This window comes from Sorex araneus, chromosome 1 (assembly GCF_027595985.1).
Source record: "Sorex araneus isolate mSorAra2 chromosome 1, mSorAra2.pri, whole genome shotgun sequence".
Classification (NCBI taxonomy): domain Eukaryota; kingdom Metazoa; phylum Chordata; class Mammalia; order Eulipotyphla; family Soricidae; genus Sorex; species Sorex araneus.
Window position 1 is genome coordinate 156,396,025 of NC_073302.1, and position 18,839 is coordinate 156,414,863.

The following is an 18,839-nucleotide window of genomic DNA, read 5'->3' on the forward strand; positions in this document are numbered from 1 at the left end:
ATTCCTCATTCTTTAGAGTCATCTGTTTTATTAGAAGAATGCTTTCCCCCCCAAGTAACAGTAAAAATCAATTAGATAGTTAATATATTTACTTTTAACTTTTTGCTAGAAGAGAGAAAAATTACATGATGAAGAAGAAAGAAAAAGCGCCTGGGTTAGTCAAGAAAGACAGAGAACACTGGATAGACTTCGAACTTTTAAACAGGTAATAAAAGTACGGTTAGTTTATTTATTGTTTCTCATTACTTTTAAATGAAGATTTTATGCACATTTCTTATTTAAAGTTGTTTTTATATGAGAAAAACTTGGATTTTTTTTCTTCATTAGAAAGTAATTACAAACATAGCATTCCTTTAAAAAAATTTTTAAGGTCCAGAGAAATAGTATGATGGATAGGGAGCTTGCCTTGCACAAGGCCCACCAGGTTTGATCCCCCAGCATCCCATATGGTCCCCCGAATTGTCTTCTTTTTTATTTTCTCACCTACTATTCTACTGGAAAATGTACACATTTTCAGTTTTCTAATCGGCCAAGTAACATTTGCAAAGTCCCAGGAATGACTCCTGAGTGCAGAGCCTGGAGTAACCCCTGAGCATTGCTGGGTGCTACCCCAAAACTTAAAAGAACCAAAACACAAACAAACAAAAGCACCACTTTGGCAGCATAGCTACTTTTTTCTTTGATTGTTTTTTGAATTATTATTTTTATTATCCATGATCTGCCACTTTAGTGATATCTGTGAAATTATCTCCAAAAAGCTTGCTTTCTTCCTTATGTATTGGTCCATGATGGTAATCTGGAAATGGCTAGTGGCAGAATTAGGGATTGGATGTACATACATGAGAAATATTCAGAAGTCCTTTATCAGCTAGTCAGTGATAAAGCAGTCGAACATTTCCTTGGAACTTGGAACTATACTTAAATTACTTGGTTACAGTTGTTAAAGTGCTCAGGAACCTCTCTCGGGTTTGTCAGATGATCATTTTATAATCAAGTCCTTTTACTATTAAACAGTGGAGTTTCAGACAGGAAAATGGTCCTTAATACAAGGGCCCCGTTGTAAGAAACATGTCTCCCAAATACTATTAATGCTGTGGTTTTACTATAGTAAAAGAAAAGTTTGGTATCAGAACACCAAATATTTTTTATTTCCTCACCTACTATTCTATTGGAAAATGCACACATTTTCAGAGTTTTCTAATCGACAAAGTAACATTTGAAAGGAACATTATAATGTTTTAAATTTTCATCTGTGAACATTTGAAAATATGTATAAGAAAGTAATAATATTTTCTTAGCTTTCTGTATATCAATAACACGTATTTGTCCACTGTTATGTATTTAACATTGCTGCTGCAAATTTGAATTTCCTTATAGTTATTTGAAACGTGTTGAACTTTGGGGATTTTTGTTTTGTTTTATTTTGGGGCTGTACCCAGTGATGCTAAGGGGTTACTCTCCTGGCTCTGGGCTCAAGAAATACTACTGGCAGCACTTGAGTGACCAAATGGGATGCTGGGGATTGAACCCAGGTTAGTTGTGTGCAAGGCAAATGCATTATCCATTGTACTATCTTTCCAGCCACTTTGTAATTTGGTTTTTTACATAACGTCATTAAAAAATTTTCTCTGAGAAAAGAGTTGGTACACATACCTTACATGTGTGAGGTCCTGAGTTCAGTCCCCCTGGTATTATATAGTTTCTCTGGTGGCTCCTGAGCCACAGCCCGGGTGGCCCAGGTAGCTCCCAGCATCACTGGGCAGACGCAGCATTGCATCACTAGGCCCAGGAATTGGCCAGGTATTTCCAGGAATGGCCACCAGGCCTCCTGAGCATTGCTTCCAGAGGGCCTTCTTTAAAAAAATAAATAAAAAAATTTTATTCCCTCAGATTATCACAAAAGTTCCAAAATAACATACTATATTTGAAGGAGAATATATCTACTTGCTAAAAATTATTTTAATACAATTCAACCAATTATAATAACTTCCATTTTTCAGAGGTACCCTGGCCAAGTCATACTTAAATCAACCAGATTACGATTGGCTCATGCACGAAGAAGAAGCACAGCCAGTCCAGTACCCTCTGAGGACCAATGTGACTCTCTACCAGGAGCATTACAAATACAAGAGAATAGTGAAGAAGTAGAGGAAGGAAGAGGCAAGCTTGGGTCATCACAGACAACAGACACCCAAAGCCTTGCACAACTTGAAGATACTTCATTAGCACAACTTGAAGCTACTTCATTACCTCTTGGTGGTGTCACCTCTGAATTGCCTCCCACTTCACCTCTTCCACTTTTAAGAAATACTGATCTTGAACCAGCTTCTGCTACCATAGATTCACCTTCACCACCTCCTCCTCCAACACCACCTCCACCACCACCTCCTCCACCTCCCCCACCTCCCCCGCCTCTACCTGTTGCTAAGGATAGTACCCCAGAGACACTGGAGAAAGGTCCGCCGAAGTTGGAGGGGAATGAGAAGAGGATCCCCAAGTCTGCAAGTGCCCCCTCAGCACACCTCTTTGATAGTAGCCAGCTGGTCAGTGCCAGGAAGAAGCTCAAAAAGACTGCTGAAGGTTTGCAGAGAAGGAGAGGTAAGTTAAGCATTTTGTGTTCATGTGTCAAATAAAGTTATGCATAATCAAAGGTGGTTTTTTTTTTTAACTTCACAGGATTCTACAGAGCTGAAAATTATCTTTGAACATTATTTGATAGTGAACAGGTTTTCATAGTCACTGTAGGGTAGAATTCATACCAACCCACATTGACAAATGTATGTAGAGACAGAAATGCATGCTTTCTTGTGTAGACATTCAGAAAATTTTTTTTTAGGTATTGTGCTTTAAGAGACCTATTGTTACTGTTTTTGGCATATTGAATACACCACGGTTAGCTTGCCAGGCTCTGCCGTGCAGGCGAGATACTCTCGGTAGCTTGCCGGGCTCTCCGAGAGGTATGTATATATCTGTTACTGTATATGTATATATCTGTTACTGTATTTTGGATATGAATATGCCACGGGGAGCTTGCCAGGCTCTCCCCAGTGGGCAATAGACTCTCAGTACCTTGTCAGGTTCTCCAAGAGGGAGAACTAGGCTATTAGATGTCGAGCGGCCGCAATGCACCTGAAAGAGCCTCTAGTCGTTGGGAAAGATGAGTAAGGAGAGGCTGCTAAAATCTCAGGGCTGAGTGTAATAGAGACGTTACTGGTGCCCACTCGAGTAAATCGACGAACAATGGGATGACAGTGATACAGTGATTGTGGTTTATAAAGCTGTTGACAACAGTTTTAGGTATTCAGTATTACAAACCTTAAACCCACTACCAGTGGTCAGCCTCCCTCCACCAGTGACCCAAGGTTCTCTGCCTTTCCCCATCTAACAAATACCTTCTTTAAATGAGTTCTAGTTTATAGTTACAGTATATAGTTCATTTTATATAGTATATTAGTTTATAGTTTTGAGTTATGTGCTTAGACTAGTTTTGATTTTTATGATTTTGATCTAGTTATTTCTCTTTACATCACCAAAATGCCTGTTATTGCCAGTCCACGTCCTCATTTCTTTACCTCCCCCCTACCCCACAACCCCTCTTTCTTTGGTATTCTCATTTCTATAATCCAGGGCCAGGGTGTTTTTAAAACTTCAGCATGTTTTTAAAAGTGTATATCCTAGGAGGGAGGGAGGGAGGCAGGGAGGGGGGAGAGAGAGAGAGGAGAGAGAGAAAAAGAGAGAAAACAGGGGCTTAAGCACTTGCCTTGCATACAGCCAGTTCTGATTTGATCCCTTTCAATATATGTCCCCCAAATACTGCCAAAAGTGATCCCTGATAAGAATTGTCCCCAAACCCAAAATGGTATATTCTGAATTGATACATGATATTTGGGGCAGTACATAGTAGGTGACTTCTTTTGTGTTAAAAATATGATTCTTAAACTTGCGAAACGTTTCCGATCACAAATCTGGTCAGGACTGTCACAGTCAGATAGCATTGGCAAAATCATATGATACTTAGACACATGGCTATGGAGGACCTGGGGTTGATTTTGTATAAAAATGTGTAACCTACCTGGTATTTGAATTTAGATTACACTGGGTATGCCCAGGCTGCTTCGATTCCTACATAAGGGAAATGACAGAATTTTTAAGTTGGGGTTTTGTTTTTAGCAAAACAAACAGTAAAAACCCCTCCATTTTCTGGCAGTCTTCTGTCCATGCCTCATGAAGCATTTTGTAGATGCTGTTTTCCATGCCCCAAGCTTACTATCCTAAAGTCTAGAGTAGAGGTTGCCAAGCTTGGTCTACTGCCCCCTTTTCAGAAAAGTGCCCCCCCCATTCCACCCAAGACTATTACCCTCCCCCCCCCCACACACACCCCACCACCACCACCACTGCTCCAGCATGACTGTCCTGAAGAGGAGTAGGGAGAACACAGTATGATCCCTTGGGGAAGCACTATTCTAGAGAGTATGCAGTGTGATTCTAACTGGAATTTCTGTTTCATTTTCTATAGTGAGCTCACCCATGGATGAGGTGCTAGCTTCCTTGAAGCGTGGTAGTTTTCATCTGAAAAAGGTTGAACAGCGGACTCTGCCTCCTTTTCCTGATGAAGATGATAGTAACAATATCTTGGCACAAATAAGGAAAGGGGTAAAATTGAAGAAGGTACAGAAGGAGGTTTTAAGAGAATCCTTCACACTTCTGCCTGACACAGACCCTCTAACACGGAGCATCCATGAAGCTCTTAGAAGAATCAAAGAAGCATCCCCTGAATCAGAGGATGAAGAGGAGGCCCTGCCTTGCACGGACTGGGAAAACTAACAAGTAAATGTTATTTTCTTATTTGTCTTATTTGTCTTATTTGTCCTATTTTGTCTGTAATGTATTACTTGTCTTCCTCAGTAGTACTCAGCAATACGGCTATTATGTTGGGTGATGCGATATTAGTAAGTCTGAGGCTATACTATTTATTATGCGGCTTAAGTTTAGCATCACCATAAACCTGTAAAGCATTGTTTCTGGAAATTTAACAGAAAACTACTTCTGGAAAGTATTGTTATTTAGATGCTGTGTTTCTAATATCCTGCTCATTGAGATTTTCTGCAGTATGCAAATGACATTCTGGTTTTTAAAAACTAAAAATTTCTTCTAATTGAAGTGGTTGTAAACTATTATGCATATTAAATTTTAATATATTGTTAGCAGTCCAAAGGGGATTTTCTAAGACTATTCATGAAATAATGTATTGTCTCGCTATTGCCTTGAAAAGTCTTTAAAACTATGGTTTGTTGGGCCAGAGGATAGTTTACTGGACCAGAGCATGTGCTTCACATGCAAGAGGCCCGAGTTTGGTCCCTGGTACTACGTGGTTCCTTGAGTACAGAGCTGAAATTTATCTTTAGCACCATCGGATGTAGATCAAAAAACGAGGGGGGGGGCGGGGAGAGACAAGATAACCACCTATACTTTATTAAATAAGAATTTATCACATTATCCAGATAGTGATTTCTACAAACCACTGATGATCCACAGTTATAAAAAGGTTGAAGCCACTATTCTATATAAAATTGTAACTAACATAAATTTAATATTGTCACTGTCATCCCATTGCTCATCGTTTGTTCGAGTGGGCACCAGTAACGTCTCTCATTGAGAGACTTATTGTCACTGTTTTTGGCATATCCAATATGCTATGGGTAGCTTGCCAGGCTCTGCCGTGCGGGCTCCATACTCTCAGTAGCTTGCCGGGCTCTCCAAGAGGGGCAGAGGAATCGAACATGGGTAGGCCAAGTGAAAGGCAAACACCCTACCGCTGTGCTATCACTCCAGCCCCAAATTTAATATAATATATAAAAATTATACACATATTTTATAAGTACTCCTGTGAATACCAGCATATACTTGGCCATCTCTTAAAGTAATAGAAAGCTGTATTCCATATTTTATATGCTAATTATATATTAATAAGGCAAAAAATTAAAATACCATCCGTAAAGGTGGTGAATAACATATAAAATTGATCATAACCAAAACATTAGAATTTGTACAAAATATATGCAAACATAGTCTATTAATTATTATGTTCTCAATAATTTTATTAATATCAATAGACTTTACAGCACTTAACAAAATGGGAAGATAGTCTTAGAGCAAGGAAGTAATGGATTAACTTAATGACACAATGATTCTTAATATTTTTGTGTGTGTTGTGTGAAGATAGATTGTAATGTTATATAGAAAGATGTGAGGGCAGAGTAAGGGAGAAGTGGGTGTTCAAGAGAGAATACAGGCTTCTCCAGAGTGGAAATAAGCAAGCAAGATTCATGTTCAAAGGCAAACAAGCCAGTTTTTGAAGAACAAGCCAGTTCTTAACATTCTGTGAATAATTTCCTGAGGAGTACCAGGGAGATAGTCCAAAGGACTTTTGTAGATCTTTTTAAATTTGTATTAATTTTTTTAAGTAGCATGAATAATTCAGTGCCTGAAACATTTTAAAATTAAAAAAAAATAGATCAGTCTTACGAGTAACAATTTACTAAGAGGAGAGGAGAATTAAAAGTTTAAGGAATACATAGCAACAATACTCGCTGTCTGGTGAATTTTAAAGATGCTACTTAATATAACTATATAAATTATGAGATAATTTATGAGGCAAACTTTCATTTGTAATATATAGCTTTTTGACATACAATATTAGAATAAAAGGAATAAAAGTGAACACTATGGGGGCTGGAGCAATAGCACAGCGATAAGGCATTTGCCTTGCACATGGCCTTCCCGAGTTCGATTCCCAGCATCCCATATGGTCCCCCGAGCACTGCCAGGAGTGATTCCTGAGTGCATGAGCCAGGAGCAACCCCTGAGCATTCCTGGGTGTGACCCAAAAATTAAAAAAAAAATTTTAAAAAGTGAACACTAAACTATAAGTTTTTAGCAGTGATCAAAAATCTGTACTCAAGTTATTTCTTCAAGAACACAAGCCTGGGTGCTAGAGAGGTAGTATAGGAGGTGAGGTACTTGCCTCCTATGCAGCCACACCAGCTGAAGCCCCTTCAGCACACACTGTTCCCTAAACTCCAGTAGAGGTCACTCCTGAGCACAAAGCCAAGAGCTGTCTCTTTGCACCACCAGGTAGGGCCCAGCACCCCAACTCTTCAATAATTATTTTAAATATGAAAAAAAAGAAAACACAACCTTCTTTTCAGTGTCTTTGTGCATCATCTGTATGATTAGCTAGCTGTTCATAAGAAAAACATTGCTGATCCTAAACATTGCAGAAAATGAGGTAGTATAAATATTTATGTGAACACATATATATTTACATGTATATGTCACTCTCTTTAATGAGGCACCCTTTTAATACTGTACTATTTTGTTTATAAACAGGTGTCTTAACAGAAAGAAGAAATACCTACAAAACAGTTGAAGATCAGTTCTTACTCTTTTGGAAAACAAAATTTTAAGCATTTAATTCCACAATTGGATTTTATTAGATCCAAAGTGTACTGGCTCAATAGTATGAAAAAAAAGGAAGCACAATTGGCAAGTTAACACTTTCCTAGTCATTCCAATAGATGGTGGGTAAAATGAGTTTTCGATGTGCAATGTTCGTGGACTGCAATGAAGAAGAGACCTTCTGAAGATTCCTTTTGTAAAAGCACCTTCTGCTCCTGTCCACCCATTTACATCTTTATAGTGACTAGTTAGTTAGGGGTCGCTATGAGTCAGAAGAACACTGGGTTGACAAACATCTACTGTGAGCTGTATTGTGACTGCTTTGAAATCCATCTTTCAGTGCACTGAAAATCTGCTTAAAGTAACAGCTTCTTCCACCACAGTTATATATAAATAGTGTGACACTATGAAAAAAGTTTATCATGATATCTGTAGGACAAATTGAAAGAAAATTGGATGGAATTGCACTGAAAATGACCACATTACTCATCTCCAAAGGAATTTTCACAAAGATATTATAGCAACACCTGAAAAGATAGCATGACCATGGAGATACACCTATTGATGCGTTTACCACAACATCATGCATTTAACATGGCATATTTTTTTTAGAAGGCCACACTCTTACACTTTGTATGGTTTCAAGGTAAAAATGTTCATGCTTTTAAATAGACCTTCATAATTGTGAACTTAAAATAGTTTGGATTTCAGCTTTATTTTATGAGAAGCAATACTCTAATTTGATTATATTTCAAATTATGTTTAATCTTTTTGTTTGAATTACTGCTTGATTACTATAAACAAGACTTTCCTATTGAGAGTCAAAAGTTGGGATTCAGTAATAGGGATGCAGACCATAAATCTCTTTTCATGCACCATTTAAGTTTATATTTTTATGCTCCACACGGGAAGGGATGGGGGCTAGTGTAGCTACAAGAAGAGAGTAGATCGGCAGAAAAGTCTCCTTGACGGACATTTCTTTGTCTTCACATGCTTTGAGTAGAATTCTGGAGAAAGCTTTTCTTATTGTCACCGAAGTTTTAATCATAAGTATGCAGCTCTAGGTACTGATTTTGTTCATTCAAAATCCAGAGGGCTATGCCTTTTTATGAATGGAGCCATTATGAATTCTCAGCAGGACTGCCTTGGGCTTGAACAGAAGTGGATATATTGGACTCAGTTTATAGTACTTTGTAGAGTATAATTCTACATATGACAGGTCTTGGCATTTAAACGAATGGAATAAAGGACTGAAGTACCAAAAATTTCATTTTTTCATAAGGCAATTAATTTTCTGGCTTAGAGCTGGAAAGCATTTCCAGGGTGAAAGCCCTAAAGCATATACAAGTTGGCATTTTACCTACAGAAAAAAGAAACATACCTTTGTCACTTTAATATGTTACTGCCTTTAACTTCAAAAGCCCAGGGGTGGCTTCCTGGGGGAGCACATGCCTTGCATGTGTGAGCCCTCCCTGGGTTCAATCCCTAGGACTGTCTTTAAATTTCAATAATATGTATGTATATTGATGAGACTTGGAGTTTGGCACAACCTTTTCTCAGTATGTATAGTCTAGTGTTCCCCACATCTTGCCTAGAAAGATTAGGAGTAATAATAGGTTAAGTATATAAATGTGATATCCATTCCCCAATGGATGTGGTTTTTTCTTTACACCTTCAGTAAAAGCATACTTGTATCAGAAGGAATTATTGTTTTGATAGTATATTTTAAACATTTCTGAAGAAAATTTGCAAACATTAACAAAACCATGTACCAATTTTACGCCTTTGATGTTTTGTTTTTATCATATATTGGTATTTAGAAAACTTAGGAGAATCTAGTATTAAATCAACAGCAAAAGCAGTTATACCTTTTATTTGTCAAAGGAATTTGCTCTGCTTCCATTGAAAGATGGCTCCACTAAAAAAAAGGCCTATGGTCTGTGTGAGCCAGCTTGTAATGAATCTCTAGCAAATAGTGAAGCGTGGACAGTCCCGTATGTGAGAGTAGCACTCTAAGAAAGTCATCTCATACAAGAGAGTAAGTAGGTTAAAGCAAAGCCCTTCTTGTCCTGGCTAAAAACCTTTTCAACACATTCATTTCCCTGCCTCAAGATTCAATTCTTGTTTTAACAGTCTTAGAAAAAACTTGGAGTTTTCACAAATAATGGTAAATTTTCAAATAATTATAGCCCTTGTCCATCAAAATTAGATTAGCAATTCAAACTTGTAATATTTATTTTTAAAGCAGTTTCAAAACCAAATTATCTAAGCATGGTTAAATTTTCTTTTTTCCCCTGTCTCTAATAATGTAAGCATCTTTGGCCTTAGTATTCATTTTGTATATATTTAGTTATGATGGTACTTACAAATGATCATATTTCTAGTTCCAGACTTGCCTGTACTATGTATATGGTTTTAAATATCTGGTGGTTATGTTTCCACTAATGTATGATTTCTGTCTTAAGAATCCACAAACAGCTGCTTGTTTTAGAAGTTAATTTACCAAACAAATCTAGTCTCAACTGCAGTATATTTAAGATAACAAAACAAATAGATGATGATGACCTGGGGATATTTAGAAGTTAATAGTATTCTCACTTGAAGGTAAATTTTAAATATTTATTCTAATGCAACCAAAATTATGTATATATAAACAATGGGGCATGTATAGGAAAGGCATTTCTAATGACTTAACATCCTAATAGAACTTTAGTTTAGAAGTACAAGGAAATGTCTGGCTGAAGAGGATTTTTAAAAGATGACCAGTTGTCTTGCTTACTTGATGTATATTTTATAGCTGCCTTGATTTTGTGAGCAACTTAAAAACAATCATTCCTTAGTTTTCACTGTGGAACTGAAATATTTCTGTAAAATGCATATTTAAATGCTCAGCACAGTCACTGCAGGTATACCATTTCCACAGTGAAATGTGGGGCTTTTCTCATTACATGAAATAGAACATTTTCAGCATTTTCATGCATATTTTTTATTGCAGTGGGGGGAAAAAATCCTTGATTTTTAAAAATTGCTAACTATGTAGCAATATTTGTTAATATGTGGCATGACCACTTTCTGTTATAAAATGTATTAAATTATAAAGCACACTTTGGCCATATAGACACTAGAAATCAAAACTCTTAAGCCAGTGAAATAAGAAATAAGGGGCAGCATCCTCTCTTTGAAATGGGACCAATATTAAAATAAAATTTTATATATTCCCTAAAACTTGATTTTTAAATTGCAGCCATTGAGTAGGTAGATTTAATTTTTTTCCCCCATATTTAGCTTTTTAAGTCAATGCTTGTAGCCTAAGGCAAGATTTTTCTTTGGCTAAATAAATACAAAGGTTTATTTTTGTTGTGGGGGGGTGGTTTTTTTTGCTTTAGTTTTGGTTTTTTGGTTACTCCGTAACAGGTCTTATGCACTTAGTATCAGATCCGAATCTATTAAGTACTAATGGGTTCTTAAAGGCACTATCATAGAGTTGACGTTTTATGTACTTTACCAAGATATTTGTAGTCTCTTTTGAACAACTATAAAACATTTAAAAATTGTGGGAGTTGTGTTGTTAAAATTCTACAGTGAAAACAGAAACACTAACAAGTTTTACATGATTCTTGCACTGAATTTAAATGATAATATAAAATTTAGTGTGCATTTTAAAAGATTTCCCATTTATTGCTTAGCATAGAAGAATTACTCAGAGGACTGGCCAGCAAGATGTATTCAGATAAAAGAGAGGCAAGAAAGTAGAAGCACCTTACTGCTGGTGGGGGCGGGGTGGGGGTATGTTGCATTTATTTAGTGACACTGAACAATTCAGTAGTGATTTCTGAACTTTTCTGCAAAGTGCTCTTTCGCTAAAGCACCTAAAGAAGAGTTTCTGCTTAATTGCTTTGTAAAATGAAGCAATGATGTTTTCAATCCTATAAATATAGTCTAATTTAATTAAAAGTTTTTCCTACAAAATGAGTTTATATTGCTGCCTAAACTATCATGTATGTAAATGGAGGGTTTTTTGTTTTTGTTTTTTATGTAAGAAAGAGTAGTCTGGATTCACAGAGAGAGAGAGAGAGAGACAGAGAGAGAGAGAGAATGTGTGTGTTGTTTGCTTATGAGTTATTTCAAAATATATTCATTTAAGAATTTCTCCTTTGCCCACAGTAAACATATAGCTTGATATTTAAGAATTTAATTGATTGAATTCCAAATTTTAAATGTTTCACCCCACTCTAAATACATTTATTATGCCACTGTAAGGTGCATGTACAGAAGATACTTCCGTGGTTGACATTAAATATTTTACCAATGTTATTTCACACTTATCTCAAGCAGTCTTTCATTTTGAGAGTCAGGGAAAAGCAGGGTTTTTCACTTTTGTTCTAAGTTGAGGTATAGCTAAGAGTGGCTCAGTTAAGGGATTTACAGATGGATAAGATAGAGTTTGAAAGTGATTTTTAAATTAACATAAAAGGTATGGGTGCTGATTGTAGAGTTCAGTTTTAACAAGGGAAGTTTTTTTTTAACTTCTTTTAACTTGCATGTTCTGTTAGGGTTAACTATTAAAGAGTATAACAAATTACTTTAGCTTTCCCCAATACTAAATTCTATTGATTTTTACGCCTCCATAATCAAAGATGGCATTTCCCCTTCAGTTGTAAACCAAGAGAGTGAACAGTACAACCCATACAGTGACTTCTGATGTTTCAGCTTGGACAGAAGCCCCATTTTCTTAGTGAATTTTCATGGCATGGAATGGTTCTTGCCAAGTGTGAAACCATAATATTTAGTATATGAAATATTGAAGGCTACAGATTATTTTGCATGAATAAAGCCTACTGGCACTCATGAAACTGACAAGTTTTTTAGCCATTCTGGATAAATGAGAATTTTAATGGCAAACTGATACACCATTTATAGCTTTGTGCAATATTATAATGGTAGAAGCAAAACACTAGCACGTTGTGCTTGGCTTTTAAGGATGGCTTTAATACCAATTAAATGGACAGTGTGCACAATGTATTGTAAATGCCAACTTTTGCAAATTTACAATACTTAAACCTGCTCAATTAACATTCTAAAGTATTAAAAGTACAAAGGAAAAACTAAGCAAGCATTTATAGCAATACTATGAAATCTCCAATAATTGTTTTAACTATTGCCTTTTGCTCTTTAGTGCAAATTTTCTGCATTGTAATTATTGTATTGCTTTGTATTTCATGTTTTTTACACTCATGACTTCAAAGTTAAGTACTTGTACACCAAGTATTGCAGTCACCTTTCTCTTGTACATGCAATGTAACAACATACAGTTTTGGTGCTTAACAATATTCCTTTTTTCATTAATAAAAGATATTTATTGAGTTAACCTGATTTTGTTTGCTTAAAATAGCTAGGCACTGGTGGTAGATAATTGTTATTTCAAATAGTAGAGCATAGCAAGTTGTGGATTTGTTATAACTTGTTGCTCAGGATTGAGAGACTATCCACCTTGTACTTCTTCCTGACCACTGTTTGTAATAAAATATATTTTAATTTGTGCTAGTAACAACCTTATTCATATTATCTTGAAACTACCTACCTTATTTGGAAACTCTGACTTCAAAAGTTGGAAAATGTTTAAGTGCCTTTCATTTTTATCAGTCACCTGGTGATTATCTAAATTCGGGAGATGATTGGGTTTCCACTTAAACACAGGTCTGGCATCACTATAACCCAGCAGGTAGTCTTTTTGTTGCTTTTTTTTTGGGGGGGAGGGAGCCACACCCAGCGGTGCTCAGGCTTATTCCTGGCTCAGGGTCCCTCCTGGGGAACCATATGGGGTGCTGGGGATCAAATGTGGGACAACTGCATGCAAGGCAAGCACCCTACCCACTGTACTATTACTCTGGCCCCCAGCAGGTAGTCTTAACCCAAGGCTGTTTTGACACAGCCCCGACACAAGAGCTACATACCTCAGAGCAGGCACCCTTCAAGGGTGGTCCCACATGCAGCTAAGCTTTAGGCAAGAGCCTCAGTTCCTGTGCACATCAGTTTGTCCTATGGTGTTTTAGTTTTTATTTTTCATTGTTCTATTTCTGGTCTCTACATCATGGATAACCCTATCTGACTATCTGGCCATAAAACCTGTAAAATGTGGTCTGGCCCTGGTAAGTGACAGAATGGACATTTTCCATGGGCTGGACTTAATTTGTGGCACTAAGAAACATGTCAGTGCTACAAGACTTTTTGTGGGCCAACTTTGCACTCTTTTCTATGTCTTCTCACCCGATAAAGTCTCCATTTCACATGCTCATCTCGTGTTTTCTACTTACACATTTACCTAAAATGCATTTTTTTTTCTCAACTTAAGTACCTGAATCCTAATTACTGAATTGCATTTGGAAAGTCTTATCAAACATTGAGTATTAATATGGGAATAAGAAAGATGTGGGAAATAATTGCAGAATCAGATTTAATCTTCATAGTGATACAAATATTACTAATCATTTGAAGCACACAAAAATGGTTTAAGATATTGTCCAAGGTGACACTGAAATCACTGGTGGCATAGAACTGTCTTAACTGTTTATTCTAGGCTAAACTTTCCCGTGCTGAAATGTGCCAGACAGACCTCTTTAACACACATTTTCAAGAAGGATAAAGCATCAAAAGGCACCAAGATACGACTTCAAATAGTTAAGAAAATCTCTACAGAGATAAAATACGAAAAGTTACAACAAGCCCTTTGAAGTGTTTTGGGCACTTAAACAGTTGTTCGATTGTCTATTGTTTCTTCAGTTATAAACTTTAATTGTGACATAGGGCTAATGTGTCAATTTGGGGACCTGGCTCCTCACAATATAGTTTCTGCAAGGAAAGTCACAGAAACATAAACATGCCTCTGCAATATTTGCAATATTCACAGGAATATCACAGCCGCAGGTCTGAAGATGCTTTGCCTCATGTCTCTGTTCATGTACTTTGAGAGCAAGAACAATGCCTGTGTTTGCAGTGAACTGTAAATGTCCAACTGTATCCTCCATGTCATCTGAAGGCCTTTGAGACTGTAATAATACTAAAAGATGCTTTGGGGGGCCAGAGCAACAGTAGAGTAGGGAGGGTGTTTGCCTTGCCCGCAGCTGACCTGGGTTCAATCCCCGGCATCCCATATGGTCCCCTGAGTAGTAAGTGCTGAGCATCACCAAGTGTGACCCAAAAAGGAAAAAACAAAAACACGTTTTTACAGCAAATTGCAAACCTAAAATAGTTTTAATAAAGGAAGAACTAGAGATACAGTACAGGTAAGGTGCTCGCCTTGCATCTAGGTCCACTCCCTGGATGTGTTCCATATGGTTCCCCCAAGCCATGTGATCTCTGAGCACTGCTGGATGTGGCCACAAAACAAAACCCCAATAGTTTTAAAGAAAGACAAAATGATAAAGTCCAGTGGCCAGATTGTGTCAAAAAGAATCTGATTACTACCAAGTCCCGCTAAAAAGGTGTTTATTCCAAAAGCCTTTGACTGTCATCCATCAACATATTTTGTGTAATCAAAATGCAGGGGGATATTTACCAGTAAACTACCCCCATAATTAGGGGCTGAAGTGATAGTATAGGGTTAAGGTGCTTGTCTTGTATGCAGCCAGCAGTTCAGTGGCACTGCATGTGGTTCCTACAGCATCACCAGGAGTGATTCCTGAGCATTGCTGGGTGTGGTCCCCAACCCCTTCCATCCCTTCCCTGCTGCTGCTGCTGCTGCTGCTGCTGCTGTGCTTCAGCGCGCACACACACACACACACACACACACACACACGGTGTACCTCCTAGATCATCAACTGCCAAATGGGGCCTAAAAAATTTAAGGCTGGGAAAAATAGTACAGCAGGTAGAACGCTTGCCTAGAATGCAGTGGACCCAGGTTCAATTCCCAGCAACCCATGTCCCCAGCCACTCTTCCCCCGCCTCCTCACCACACACACACAAATATGCCCCCTAGAGCATCAGCTGAAGGGGGCCATGAAAGAGTTTCCATACTGGATAAGATAGTTCGGGTGGGACCTGCACACAGCCTACCATATAGTCCCAAGCCTAGCCAGAAGTGATTTCTGAGCATAGAGCCAAGAGGAAGCACCACCAGTTGTGCCCCTCCCCACCAAAAATAGATTTAAATGGCCAATTTGGATACAAAAATAGTCTACTTCAATAAGAAAAAAACATGAGACCCAAAATAAGATGCCATTACACCCTCAGGAAAGATAAAGATTTAAAAGACCATTTTCAGCCTTGTGGAGAATTTAGAAAAGAACTCTGACATGCTTGCTAGTGATATAAATGACTCAGTTCAAAAGAATCCAAATGTCCACCAGCCAAGGGATGACAAGTCCTGAAAGGTTATGAGACTCAGTGGAGTACTGCAGGGCAAGGGAAATGAAAAGTGCAGCACCATGGGGCCGTCTCGGGGAAAAAGTGAAGCAGCAACTTCAACACTATGGTTAATGATGATTCAGGTTAGGCAAAACAGTTGCATTTTGGATAGGTTTGAAGTGGTGAAAAATGATTGCAATAATGAAAAATTAATCATGATCACTTATGGGGAAAGGAGGGCTCAGTGACCAGGAAGAAGCATCTGTAGTTTCTGTGGATTGTCAGACGACCTGGGTTAGGGCTGAGTGCAGCCTGGGGTTTTCAGTCTGTTCATTCTTGTTCATATATTTTTCTGAGTAAATGTTACATTTCACAATAAAAAAATATTACAACCCTAATACAGTTGTATTAGAATTCTAGAATTAAGATGTGAGAAACCTTTTCTTCACAGTATAATTTGCATGCCTGATCTACAAAACTATAGAATCTAGTGTGTTTCCCTTTTTTGCATGCGTTGTCAGAAATCTGCCAAATCTGCTCGAATGGAAGAAAATTCAACTCTCATCTTACAAACATCTACTTTTGCACCTTTCAGTTGGCTAGGTGTGTGTATATGTATTAAGCTCGCTTTTGGGGGATGCTTTGTATAATTAGTGTCCTTTGGAGATTGAAGAAATCTTTCCATTTTATGAAATTAAAAAGGTATTGCAAAATGGCATAGTAATGAAGGGAAAAAAAGACACCTACTTGTGTGAATTTAGACAAATCCTTTTTGTTTTTTTTCTTTTTGGGTCACACCCGACAATGCACAGGGGTCACTCCTGGCTTTGCACTGAGGAATTACCCCTGGCAGTGCTTAGGGGACCTTATGGGATGCTGGGAATCGAACCCAGGTCAGCCGTGTGCAAGGCAAATGCCTTACCCGCTCTGCTATCGCTCCAGCCCCTTAGACAAATCCTTTGTGCTTCAATTTGTTCACAAATCCTTTGTTCTTCAGCAGGCAGTGAAATGGAGATGATATTCATATGATCCTGCAGATCCAAATGCCTGTAATAGAAGGGCACGGCACTCACACGTGTTGGCTATTATTCTCCTGAAGATATGATTCAAAGTTCTTTATGAAGAGCCACAAAGGATGGAGTAATTTAGAAGCTCAGGAACACTGGAAACTAGGATAGTATAAAATATACTAGAAAAGTATAAAGACAGCAGTTAGACATACTTTCTCATTTAATAGAATTAAACATGTCACAAGGTTGACTGGTGCAACAGGCAACATTTAGATTAATGGCAACAATATTAAAACCTTTCTTTCCTGTTTACTCTTTGTTGCAATAATTGGGTGCTACTGAAAAATGAAGTTTCTGGTTTTTGACTGAGAATGAAATCCGAAAGAAAATGAAGCCAAACATAGAATACTAAAGAGTTTTCAGTTATAGATGTTGGGCTTGGAACAATTTTTTTGTTTTATTTTGGAGCTACATTCAGCAGTGCTCAGAGCTTAATCCTAGCTGCATTCAGGAATCATTTCTGGCGGTGCTCGGGGAGTTATATGGGATGCTGAGGATGAAACCGGGGTCATCTGTGTACGGCAAGTGCCTGCCCACTGTGCTCTTCTCCAGCCCCTCGAAACATAACATTTTTATTTAATACTCCCTCCTAAAGTCCTAACATGACCAAACTGAATAAAGAACCAAACTAGAAAATGAGGGAAGAAAATACCAGAAGTTTGACATGCACAGGAGGTGACTACACTCAGTGAAGGGCACTGGCCTGAGGCAAATCTGCAGTGACACCAGGCCCAGGGCTTAAAGTGCTCTGTTCTTTGATCATGGGGTGCCACTTAAGGATAAGCAGAACCTGGGTGGGGCAAAGTTGACCAGGAGCAAGACTCCCCAGAGCAAGGTACTCACGGCTTCTTCCTGCTCTAGATAAAGTGACAGAAGCTCCACAGGGGAACAGAAGGGTTGGCAGTGCTCGGGGATGCAGGAGGCCTGAGGTGCTCAGAGTCCCCCAGCTTGGTGGCTCTGAGGGCAGAATTTGAAGATTTTTCACTTAAAGACCCCAGAGAAAAGATGGTTGCTTGGGACAGAGAGGGCAGAGATTTACTAATTGGCAAAGCTCCCCTCCCTCTCCATCAGCCTACCCCTGATGCCAGCAGGCAGCCTGTTATGCACCCCCCATCCCCACAGCTCCCAGACATTGCTCTGGTCTCAGCACACACTGCTCAGAATCATCTCCAAGAGATCTACAGACCAAAATTTTTAAAAGGTAAAGATAATTCAGAGATAAAAAAAATTAGATTTCTTTTGTCAGAAATATAAGGCAACGTATTGCATCCCCGAAACAAAATGTCACAATGAAGAGGAATATTCTGAGATCGTGGATTGACACTTTCAAGTGGGAAATGGCTGACCTTACAAAGTCAGCACGAAATTTGAAAGCAGGATGTGTGGGGCTCTGGGCTTGATCCTGGCCAAGAAAGGGTGGTGGTGGGTGGGGGGGGTACTGGGGGGAACTGGCTAAGACAGCTCAGGGATGCTGTGGGTTGAACCTAGGTCGGCAGCGTGCAAATGCCCTACTTGCTGTACTATCTCTCCAGCTTTAAAAGACTACTTTTATCCTCAATAAAGAATAGAGAAAAAGGCAATTCAGTTATCCTTTGACTTCATCCACAGGGTTAGAGGAGGGTGGGACAATAGTCCCTTTTTTTCAAGCACCCACTTCATTCTCTGTGGTCCTGCCGTGTACCTGAAAAAAGCTAAAGATCTGATCATTCTTTGATTTTATAGAAAATGTTATTCTTAAAGTGTCTAAGTTTTCTAGAAATGGTCTTTCTAGAAAGGCGACTCCTTAGCTCATTAGTCCACTGATCTGATCAGTCCTCCTTTAGGGTTAATGAGTGCACACATGCCCCACATGTAACTGAGTCATGGGTCAGGATTTACTAGAGCTCAGGTGTGTGTCATGGGGTGGGTGGACACATGTTAACAGCCACTGCACAGCTACCCACAGGTGTGATAAAGGGAATCAGG

General features: G+C 38.4%; 1 protein-coding gene across 1 annotated transcript in view; it reads left to right on the forward strand.

Moving 5' to 3' along the window:
• JMY (junction mediating and regulatory protein, p53 cofactor) overlaps positions 1-16,202 on the forward strand; it is a 99,664-nt gene extending 83,462 nt beyond the window's left edge. The window contains exons 8-11 of the mRNA XM_055130412.1: positions 110-205; positions 2,001-2,598; positions 4,517-4,827; positions 7,390-16,202. Of these exons, the coding sequence (XP_054986387.1) occupies positions 110-205; positions 2,001-2,598; positions 4,517-4,824 (1,002 nt within the window). The 3' untranslated portion in view covers positions 4,825-4,827; positions 7,390-16,202. The remainder of the gene's footprint in view (positions 1-109; positions 206-2,000; positions 2,599-4,516; positions 4,828-7,389) is intronic.
• The last annotated feature ends 2,637 nt before the right edge of the window (positions 16,203-18,839 follow it).